The 11,922-nt window shown below is 47.6% G+C and overlaps 1 protein-coding gene across 1 annotated transcript in view; it reads right to left on the reverse strand.

Annotated features, from left to right (window-relative positions):
- Nucleotides 1–1,599: 1,599 nt before the first annotated feature.
- Nucleotides 1,600–11,922, reverse strand: part of Rac1 (Rac family small GTPase 1) — a 22,184-nt gene continuing 11,861 nt past the window's right edge. Inside the window, exons 3-6 of the mRNA XM_021222482.2 lie at nucleotides 10,770–10,887; nucleotides 4,242–4,304; nucleotides 3,445–3,604; nucleotides 1,600–3,209 (exon numbers count right to left, since the gene is read on the reverse strand). Coding sequence (XP_021078141.1) covers nucleotides 3,079–3,209; nucleotides 3,445–3,604; nucleotides 4,242–4,304; nucleotides 10,770–10,887 — 472 coding nt within the window. The 3' untranslated portion in view covers nucleotides 1,600–3,078. The remainder of the gene's footprint in view (nucleotides 3,210–3,444; nucleotides 3,605–4,241; nucleotides 4,305–10,769; nucleotides 10,888–11,922) is intronic.

The raw sequence follows: 11,922 nt of genomic DNA on the forward strand, positions 1-11,922 counted from the left end.
TCCCATCTGAAGACCCTCAGTGGGTGTGCAAGGCCCCTGCTCCTGATGGGGTCCCATCCTGCTGTTTACACTAGTCTGAACTTTAAGACAACAGATGAGCACTTTATACTTACCTGCATCTTTCCGGAGTCACTAGGACAGCCCGAGCGTCCTCTGAGCCGGCACTGCAGCTCCTCCCTCATGGATACATGAGCTAGCTGATCACTNACTCTTATGTATGCTTAATTCTCACATTATCCGACCTCTGAGCCAGGTGGTAGGCTCAGGGGAATTTAAACAAAAATAAAATAGTTGGTATACCATCAAGTGCCTGCAAGGGAGGTGCGGGATTCCTCGAGTTCCAGTGTGCCATTTCCCTGTGTCAGCCAGGATGCTGGGATTACAAGCATGGACTATTGTACCCAGGGGTGATGAGGTTCTGCCTTTCCATTCTAAACCACGTTGCCTTGTCTCTCTGGTTACTAAGAACTGCATATATTATGGAAGCCAACAAGCACAGAACACAATTTAAAAAAAAAGAAAAAGAAAAAATCCAGAAAACAACAAAAAAGCCAAGTATGGTGGTGACTTGGGCCTGTTATCCCCACCATTTAGATGGGGGCAGGAGGCCCAGACACTGGAGGTCACAACTTTAAAGGATCCAAGCCGTCTTTTGCTACTCGAGATGTTGTCACCAAACAGAACTCCAAAAGGGGGCAAAGTAAGATTGAAGGGAAACCTTGTAGGATATATTAATAAGTATGCCTGCCAAGTACGGCGACACATTTTAATGCCAGCACTCAAAGCAGAGGCAGACCATTCTCTGTGAGCTCATGCACAGCCTGCTCCAGAGGGAGTTCTAGGCCAGCCAGAATAACCACAAAAATGACAGCGGTCAGAAGTCTGAAGGGAAATCCAGGAGCCTGGATTTAAGGTAAAAAGCCCTCAAGAGACACAATTTGTTACCTTATGTATGCCCTGGAGCTATGATGGGTATAAAGACTTGATGGTCAGGTCAAGGCAGCCAGGATGGCTTGGTTAGTTGGGTTTAAATCTGCTGGAGAGGGGTTAAGAGGCTCCCTCAGACCCCTCAGTGGCTCAAGAGCCATGGCTGACCATTGTGGTGAAGGTGCATGTCAGAATTTAGACTGGGAAATGGTACAAATTCTAGTCACAGCGCTAGGGAGTTTGAGGCCAGCCTGGTCTATGCCACAGAGAAATGTGCGTGCACGAACACACATGTAATTTTTGAAGATTCAAAGTCTACGAATCACCAATGAGCTAATCCTAATGGCCGTCTAATCGAGACGTGGTCCATGCTAAGCCCTGAGACTCAGCTTCCCCATCTGCAGCACTCAATCCTGGCACACCTCCCAGACACATGCTCAGGCAAACATACCCTACTGTGGGCATCCCCACACAAGCACCTCACAATGGCTCAACAAGTGTGATCAAACCAACCCCACCCAAGTGTGGCTGTGGGCTCACCTACCCTATTCCCTGAAGGTGGGACTCCCTCCATCCCTCCAGTGTGAAAAGCACACCCCAGTGAGCCAGGGTTTAAAAGCGGAGCAAACACGCCAAGAGCTTGTCAAGTTCCAAAAACACGAGCATGACCAGTTGTATGATTCAAGGATTTATTAAGTCATACATGCAAAACATACTGCTAACTGCATTAGCAAAAGATCAATGTAAAAACACTCCACAATTCTGCAACTGTCAATTGAAAAAAGTTTGTTCTAGTGGTTGAAAGGCCCAACACTGTATTCTTGCCAGTGAGTTAGGTTGTACACAACAGCGTTAGCACTAGCAGTTGACAGAACCTCACAGACCCGAAGGAACATCTCTAGGCAGATCCACGACAGGAAGCGTCTGTCCACGTGGGTGAGGTCTAGAGGGGCAGCATTAGTCACATGACAGTGTTGGTACTCTGTTTAGAAGGTTCATAGTTTAAGAATATCTAAAATAGTTTAAAAACTGTAAAGCTGCAACACATGATTTTCACACCTAGTTGCTAGAAAACTAAGGAAAGCACTAACTAGCTTTGAGTAAAGTAAGGTGAAAACAAGAACGCACTTCTACTGATCTACCAAAAAAAAAAAAATTCTGAATGCATTATCAGAAAGATCTTATAGTACAGGTCAGACATATTGCTCGTTAAGAAGGGGTCCTAAAGAAAAGCACTTGCTAAGTTAGAACTGTGAGGGTGGCCAGTTTAAATATGGACTCAACGCCCTATCTGGGGAGGGACAGCAGTGAGGGCGGGCGGGGGGAAGCTCAAGAGACACCTACTGTTTGACAGAAATTAACCGTTAAAAAGCTTTACCCGTGACACTTTAATTCAGTTGAATTACTCCATGTACAATGTAGTGTAATCTCTACTTCATATTAGTCAAAATACTGTCTGTCTGTCTGTCTGTCTGTCTCCTTTGATCATGTCGTGTTTCACACTCCACCCAGCACACCCACAACTAGGAACAGAATACTTCATTAGAGGCAACACAGGAACCAGAGTTCTGTTCAAAGTCTGCAAAAGCTAGTCGACTGGTCTTTTAGAAAACTCACTATGAAATCAAAGAGCTGAGCTGTCACACTCATCACTGTGACGTACAGTACAAAGTTACGTAATGAACATGGGCTGATAAGTTACAGGTGCGTTACATGGCAACGTGTCATTAAGGAGGCTGTGCTGTGTCACACGGTCACTACAGGAGGGTCTGTACCCCTGACTCCAGAAGCTGCAGTCTTCATAGCAACAGAAGTCTCTCGAGAGTTTAGTGCTTAGGTGTCTCAGCACACGCAACTTAGTTCAGAAGGTATTTTGGCAATTCTTAATCTGGGCAAGAATAGGGGATTTTGAAAAATAAGGCTTTAAGAAGGCTTTGACATTTTAGGGCTGAATTTTAATAGACTGTAAGTTGGAATTCTTACATTTAAAACAGAACCTTAAAATTATTGACTGGTTCATTGGTTCAAAATGGTTTTATGGAAAAATTAATCTGTAACAAAAACTTGGCATCAAATGCGAAGGCTCCTCTGATTTTTGAGCAAAGCATACAAAGGTTCCAGGGCAGGACTGAGAACGAGGGGCTCCGACATTTACAACAGCAGGCATTTTCTCTTCCTCTTCTTGACAGGAGGGGGACAGAGAACTGCTCGGATAGCTTCGTCAAACACTGTCTTGAGTCCTCGCTGTGTGAGAGCTGAGCACTCCAGGTATTTGACAGCACCTAGAAAAGACAGCCACAGGCAATGACAGATGCTTCGCAGGACAGCCCAGCTGACTCAGCATGGCACGCCCCAGCAGTCAACTCCCACACCACCAACAAGGCCAGCAAAGGCCTGGCTTGGCTGGTTGCCCAAAGCAAAGAGACCCCAAGAAGGAGAAACTTCCCTCTCTCAGGCAGACTCCAGCTGCCTGGCATCAGGACTGCAAAGCCAACACAAGAAATGGGGGTTTCATACCGATCTCTTTCGCCATGGCTAGCCCCTGCGGGTAGGTGATGGGAGTGAGCTTCTTCTCCTTCAGCTTCTCAATCGTGTCCTTATCATCCCGAAGATCAAGCTTCGTCCCCACTAGGATGATAGGTGTATTGGGACAGTGGTGTCGCACTTCAGGATACCACTACATGTGAAGAAAGGAACAAGGTGAAGCCCCTCTTCTCTGACTTCCTTCCCTCACGCAGCTGACGTAAATGCAGTGAGCGCCAACCCTCCAGCCACAGCTGGCCGCCCAGAGCATCTGCCTTTCCTCAAGCCTTAACCACACATACCCTGGCTGGCCAGGCTCCTAAGATAGGACAACACAACAGACTATCCGTAAAGGGCCAAGGAAAGGAGACAAGGGAGGAAGACAAAGGAAAGTACCCCCACTTTTGTTTTCAGGAAAATCTAATCTACAGGATCACCCTAGAAAACTCACCATCCACTCAGGGACCATTATCCCCAGCATGGTGGGTCCCAATCTCTACACCACCAGGGTCCCTCACCCTTCTCACTAGGTTGGTTCCAGATGCTGGAGCAGAAAGAAATGGCCAGCAGACCAATCCTGAAGTGCTTGTTACTGCAGTGGGGAGCGTCCCAAAGAAACGAAGTCCCAGAGACCCATCCCCTAAAGTCAGAGACTTAAAAATGGCCCACAGAGCTACTAAAGCCAAGTTAAACAACCCCAAGTTGCCAGCAGCTGATGGCATTCATTTCATTTTTGTGATTTCTTTCTGGGACTGACATTATGCAGCAATCTTCCCGTAAGTCCCACTTACCTTTGCACGGACATTTTCAAATGATGCAGGACTCACAAGGGAAAAGCAAATTAAGAACACGTCCTACAGGAAGGAAACACAGGCAATGTAGAGGGCAGTCTTGGACTGTGGGAACTCCGCCTCACGCCGCTAGCTAGCGATGTGCTGTCAGAGGCACTGTGTGCCTACTGCTACCTGCAACTAGGTCCTCACTGCTCCCACCCAGCCCTCCAGTCAGCCAGAGACTCAAAAACCATTACCAGGCCTGCCTTTTAAAAAGGGGGACATGGAAGGAGAAACTGCTGGAAGCCGTTTGATGCTAGGGAGGTATCAAATCACATTCCCAGGAGGCCGCTTGCTAATCGTGCCCAACTGGAAACCTAATTATCTGTTATCAACACAAGTTCTTCTGAAAACCATGGTCTCTCTGAGGCTCATGAATGCAGAGTCGATTTAAACACATCATCTAACAAGGCACGCTTTTCATTAAGTCCTCCACATGCACAGTAAGCACGAGCCTTCCTTACATCTCTAGCATCAATCAGCCAGCTTGTCACTGTCCTTGGCCCAAAATGGAGTTCAAAAGTTTGCTCCCCAGCCTTCCAGCCAGGGAGGGAACTCAGTGTGCCATCTCCCAGTAGACAAGCACCAACTACTGCACCATCTTCCCAAGCAGAGCCAAGGGCCTCTGGGAAAGCTACCCCAGTGTGTCTGTGGCCCCAAAGAACGCAAGGACAAGCAGGGCAGGAGTGCTTACGTCAAGAGAAACCGCCGGCTGAACAGAGAATAGCTGAGGTTTCTTTCTGTTATCACACATAAGGTAAAATTCAGGTATTCCCCTGTATAAAATTATACCCAAGGGTTTCTAAAATGTTAGGCTTATCAAGACATAGCCCTAGAAAAGGCAACTATGCTATTTTGTGAAATGTATACAGTTCCCAAGCTAGCACCTTAAACTATCCAGCTGGTATCTGGTACCTGAAAAGTAAAGAAATGTCCCACACAACAGCTTTGTATAAACAATTGTTTACTTCAATGCTGGCGCATGCACAAGCCTATCAGAGAATCACCAGGGCCCCCAAGCATCCAAGTTGATTCCAACCCTCTCAAAGCACAGTTGGGTTAGCTCCTCAGCGCCGCGCAGCCACCCCCACAGCCCACCACACAGGACACCAGAGTCAGAGAAGAGGCCCTGGCAGTGGTTAGTCTGCTTCAGCGAGAAAGCACCCACATGAGCACCAGGTGGACCCTCCACACCTGCACCTCCAACCATCCCAGAGAGGGGCCTCCGGACACCCCTCCTTTCACATGGGAGGAGGGGAGCAAGCAGTTCCTCCACCACTTTATAGTCCACTGGGAGTGAACAGTCACAGGCCAGGGAAAGCTCATTTCATCAAGAGCAGTCTCTCCTGAGTGACTGAGAGGAAACACTCAGGGACGCCGAGGCCCAGCTCTTCCTGGAGACTCAGTGAGATGAGAGAAGAGACAAAGCTTGAGGCTGAGGTCGACTCAAAGTCTTACATACGGCAATCGGCTTGTCTTTGCCCCTGGAGGTTCTATCTTTACCACATGTGTCTCCAACCTAGTAATGCAGGAGAACTTTGCTTGAGTTCGGTACAAACTAAGAAATACAAAATCAATATAACCTGTTAGTTTCCACACAAGTTTGTGTCAGCCCTCCTGGGGAATCCAAAGCTGTGCCATCATGCAGTTCACCTTAGAAACCGAGAGCCGCACACGGGGCTTGGGAGCTACCCAGCAGTTCAATAAGGAAGTCAAGGGATGCTGGGCCTGCCACCTGACAGAATGTAACAAAACCCACAGAGCTCAGCGTTCAAAAAGTGGCCTGTTGTGGCATCCAGCACTGACAAGATCTTCAGAGAACTCCACCTTCTCAGAGATAAGCCAAAGGGAACCTCACAGCCAGGGTGAATTTTCCAGAACAGAGCCTAAGGGATCCAGGCTGGCAGCCGCCTAGCCCCGCTCTGGGAGGAGGAATGGATTCAGACTAGAGTGAGTTCCTGAAATGAACTAAGGTCCCTTGGTGGGTTGCAAAGGCCACCACTTGGTCATAACTCTGTAGGTGACAACCTTTTCCATTTTCATCATACTTTCCTTTTGTTTCTATGCTCAGTAAAAATGGACAATCTCCCAATATGAAACCCCAGAAATTCTAATTAAAAAAACAAGCAAGGGATGATTTTAATTTCACCTCACTCAAGCTTGCATTCACACTCAAAGAGTAACCGTCTCCAGACTCCAGGTCCCGTCTGTGGGCTACTTCTAAGGGCCCCCAAGCGTCCCAAGGACCTGACACAATATACCCCACCACCAAAACCAAACCACACAATCCAGTTGTGACAGTTGTCAGGATGGCTCCGATACTGCTGGAGCACCCTCTAGCCCCTCCATTCCACTCCACAGCCCTCTATGACCTTCCCGATGGAACAGAGGCACGCACAGCTGGGCCACAGCCCCACCCTAACTCGCTTGTGCACTCCGCCATCAGCCTCCTGCTTTCTCCTTCCCTTTTCACCCCGCCTTTGGCCTAAACACAACTTTTATCCCATTAGTTGGCTTCTGATGCTTTTTTCCTATGGTTAATCCCCTTGTTTCCGGATACCAGGGCCAAGGGGCTGTGCTGCTGGTGTCTCTGCTCCTACCTCCTTCCTCACGGGTGGCTGACCATCTTTCCTGAGGACTTGACTACGACTTTCCTAGATCACCAGGACCTTTGTGACACCACACATGCAAGATGCCTTTAATGAGAGTCTGCAGTAACTTTAGCACTCCCATGTCACCAGCTACCTCTCCCTCAGCAGTCAAAAGTACAGCGAGGGCTGAAGAGAGTTCACTTGGGGACATGCTTGCCGGGCAGGCATGAGGAACCCTGCGGCAAGCCCTGAGTCCCAGCAAGATGCTGGGACTTAAAAGACAAGGTGTGTCTTGGGGGACAACACCCGAAGGTGGTCTCTGTCATACCCAGATTCAAACACACACAGAAGCATACACCAACTACAGCTCGAAAGGTCCCACCTGCCACACCTCTGCCTGTCAGTGGCACTGTCCCCAGTGGGAGGCAGCTTTTACAGTGAGACAGGGCAGGACAAGAGGCGCTGGACCGCTCACCTCCAGACACATGGACCCTTTCATTCTGCTCTCACACACACACTGTATCTGGACTTGAAGGTCACATGTGGATTTCTCCTTTTCTTCTTAATATACAGATTCCACACAACAGGGAAAAGGACCAGGGCTTACACACACAACAGAGAAAAGAAGAATTTAAAAAGCTGGACACGTGTTCCCCAGAAAAGCCCCCCTGGAAAAGGGCAGGCAGCTGGCCTGATGCTGACTACTGCACTGGGTGCAGATGCTCCTGTAAAGTCTCCCAAGCTCCCAGGCCTCCACAGGACTGTGTTGATGAAAAGCAACCACACGGGAAAAAAAAAAAACAAAAAAACAAAAAAACTACAAGATCATGTCCTAAAGCCAACGTCACTTCATGAGGTAGAGAATGCAAGGAAGTGGATTTTCCTGTGTAGCAGCTTCAGCCCTCTATACCCCACCTCCTTCTAGGCAGGACTCCCTAAAATGCAAGGCTGAGACAGCACTGGGCCAGAGCAAACCCCTTCTGAGTCCTACACACCCACATCACATAATAAAACTCCAGTGGGTTCCCTCATGGCAAAAAGCAAGACACCTATTCTGGCTAATTGTAAGTAGTTTTCTAGTGACCTCTGGCTGAAGGACCAGACATCTAACAAAGGAAACCCTCTGAAAATCGAAACAGCACCAGGGAGTGGTGACTCAGGCCTTTAATCCCAGTACTCAGAAGGTAGAGGGAGGTGGCTCTCTGGGTTTGAGGCCACTCTCATCTATAGAGCAAGTTTTAGGATAGCCAGGACAATACAGAGAATAACTCAAAAACCAAACCAACAACAACCAAGGACCAACACAACTGTGACACCAGGGGCTAGCAGGCAAGAGCTGCTCTTCCACAGATGGGGCTAGGGCTGTTTCCCGGCACCACTGGCAATCCACCTGACCGTTCCATACTGGAACCTGGTATATTAGCAGGAATCTTGTCTTCCTCCTTTCTCACTCAGTCCTTAAACATGAAAACCATCTGCTGCTATACAGACAACTTCAGCTTTCACCAGCCTGACCTCGCCCTCAGTTACAGCTTATTCAACCTGGGAAGAGTCACTTCTCTGCTTTCCGTCAAGTCACCTTTGCCTTGCTAAGAATGACTCCCTTAGACAGAATGCCTCACCCTACTCTGTCTGTACCCACGGTGTCACAATACGTACGTGTCTCTCATTTCTCAGAAATGATGCCACACCCTTCCAGACACATCCAGGGGCCTGGACAGATACCAATTGCTATGTTTTAAAATCCACCTAAAGCCGGGCGTGGTGGCGCAGGCCTTTAATCCCAGCACTCGAGAGGCAGAGGCAGGCGGATTTCTGAGTTCGAGGCCAGCCTGGTCTACAAAGTGAGTACCAGGACAGCCAGGGCTATACAGAGAAACCCTGTCTCGAAAAACAAAAACAAAAACAAACAAACAAACAAAAAAACCAAGTAAAATCCACCTAAAGTCTGGAACTATCCAGCATTCACTAGATGTAGAGTGCTTCTGAAGACACTGAAGAATGCAATCCTCTTGTGAGTGTGAGCTGATTTTAAATACTTAATCACACTTAATTTTTAACACTAGATTAACTGGAAAAAAAGAAATACCTGATTGAAATCTTTCCTCTTACATTTTTGATCTTTGTTTAGCACCATTAACTAAAATTTGAAATTTGGCTATAACTCAATTAACAAAAACCTACAGCTCAAAGACAGTATCCGGTAACACCTCCAGTGAGAAACAAAAGGTACTCTCCGACTGCAGAGCAAAGGCATCTTCGAACAAGTCTAACCAGCATGAACTGAACAGGAAGTTCATTTAAAAGCACAAACTGCAGACTACACCGATTCCTGACACTCCGAAGTAAGATTGCAGCTCCCAGTCAGCCAGGGTTCAAAGCCTGTCGTTCTCTAAGCTGTCTCCCCCACCCCAAGCAAGAGAGCACAAGTACTGCTCGTCCAAACAAAACTCCCATCAGTCAGTCAGTGAAGGGGCTGACTGGGAACAGAGGGCATGGGCTGGCCACAGCTGCTGTGTGCACAAGTGGGATTGTGCTGTTGTATTTTTGAAACATGGACTCACTATACAGGCAGGCTGGCCTTGAGCTCATAGACATCCACCTGCTTTGTCTCTAAAGTTCTGAGCTGACAGGCTTGAACCAACACACCTGGCCTGAGATGTATGAACTCAGCTTATGCTAGCAGCAAGCATGCAGAGGACAGACATGAAGAAACTGCCTGGAACTACCCGGCAATGCGGGAAGTGCAGGCTCTGCCTGAATCCACGGCATTGGCTCTGCTGCCTATCATGAACATTTAATGTTGGTCACTTTAGCACTGAGATACTCTTGCTTCCTTACTTCCTGTGCTGCTACGGAGAAAGGCAACTGCTCTTCCCTGAGCCACAAGCCCTGGCCCTAATGTGCAGTCTAACATGACGAACATGAACTGAGATAAGCAAGTGACATGACATGACATGACAACTGCTTTGCATCAGACACCAAGTGCCCAATCAGCTTGCCAGCTCTAATTAGCTCTGTAAATAATCAATCACTGCCTGTCTCATACAGAAGGCAAAGGAATCTAAAAAGTATTTTCTCCTGGCTGGATACAAAGGTCTACTTTATAAAACTGAGACCTCAATCCACACCTAAGACTCAGTACTGACGCCAAGAACTATGCACTTTGGGGGTGGGGGTGAAAGCGTGGGGAGGGGGAGTGGGGAGTAACTTACCTTAGTAAGTTACTAATTCAGTTTCATGAAACCATACCTTCTTTCCTAAACAGGGTCTCATGTAGTCCAGGCTGGGACTTACTATGTAACCAAGGATGTCCTGGATATCTTGCCTTCACTTCTGATTTCAGGCATAGCCACTGTGTCCAGCTTATGTCATGCCAGGGATTTAACTCAAGACTGGGAACGCAAGGCAATCATTCTAACAACTAAGCAACACCCCAGCTCAGAAACCTTAAGATTGTAACTGCTGAATTTGGATTTTCTGAGCCAAGGTTTGAGAAAACTACAGACCAAGCTGGCCCCAACCTTGTAGCCTCTGTTCCCCGAGTGCTGGATGATAGGTCTGAGCCACCATGCCCAGCCTGTTTGAGTTCACAGTGCAAAACCATCCCAGAACAAGCCACCTTTCAAAGTAACTGCTGTTAAGAACAGCTTCGCAAAACCAAAAGAAAGACAGTATCTGTTCTGTGTGGTTGTCTTGAAAATGAATGAAAGAACATAAAATAAAAAGGGCTGGAAACATGGTAATATTCAAAATTCCCAATTCTGGTCGGCATGAAAGGAGGTATTCACCTTTACTGACTGTCAGCACAGACCCCAGTCCCAGCAACACACGCAGATCTGTGAGCACTGGACACTGAACAATTATACATGGTAAGAATAAGTGTGAGTCTTACTGTTTGCGGGTAGGAGAGGGGACGCAACCTGTCATAATCTTCTTGTCCAGCTGTGTCCCATAGGCCCAGATTCACTGGTTTTCCATCTACCATAACATTGGCAGAATAGTTGTCAAAGCTGTAGGAGGACAAGAAAAGTTAGCCACAGAACAGGAGCTAAGTCATAGTCCCCAGGTTCCCAAAGGAAGTCTGCTGTGAGGGAAGAGGATGGACCTAGAGGCTGCTGCTGGACACAGGGCATCAGACTTACTCACACCAGACAGGGAAGAAACAAAGGTCAGGCTACTAACTTACAAGGAAATAAATCCCACCTTTAATAAACAGCGTTTTCTCTACATGAAAAAGACAACTTGGAGGAGTCCCTTTTCCCAGTCCCACCTGTCAAGTTTCTCCGACACACTCTGCTCACTCTCGGCTGGTGTGCTCAGAGCACACGGCAGAGCCACCCGGGTAAGCCAGGGCAGCAGTAGAGCAGCACACTGGGACTTTAGAAACCACCCAGGTTCTCAGAGTGAGTGCACCTGACCACACAAATGCATCCGTTAGCCTACAATCACTACACACAAATTAGTTATTAGTGAGAGGCAACCCAGAAAAGACTACCAACTAATCAGAGAGAGAAAAGTCATTGAAGTGTTGTAATCCCAGCATTAAGACCCTGAGGCAGGAAGATCATAAGAGTTCAAGGTCAGCTAAGGTTACAGAGCAAGACTTTGCTCTCAGGCAACAAAACAGACCTCAGAACAAAGAGTCCTATGGCATCATCGACTATACAAAAAAACAAACCAAAACCAAGAGCATGGAGCTGGAGCAGGTCCGGAACTGAAGGCTAGCCTGAGCTACACAATACCATCTCTCAGAAATAAAAAAGCCACTGCAATGTAAAACAAGACAGTCATTGTTTTGGTGGCATGTATGTATGCATAGCACACGTATGTCTGGTGCACATGGAATTCAAAAGAAGTGTATTGGCTGGTTTTGTGTCAACTTGACACAGCTGGAGTTATCACAGAGAAAGGAGCTTCAGTTGGGGAAATGTCCCCAGGAGATCCAGCTGCAGGGCATTTTCTCAATTAGTGATCAAGAGGGGAGGTCCCCTTGTGGGTGGTGCCATCTCTGGGCTGGTAGTCTTGGGTTCTATAAGAGAGCAGGC

This window comes from Mus pahari, chromosome 23 (assembly GCF_900095145.1).
Source record: "Mus pahari chromosome 23, PAHARI_EIJ_v1.1, whole genome shotgun sequence".
In the NCBI taxonomy this organism is placed as follows: domain Eukaryota; kingdom Metazoa; phylum Chordata; class Mammalia; order Rodentia; family Muridae; genus Mus; species Mus pahari.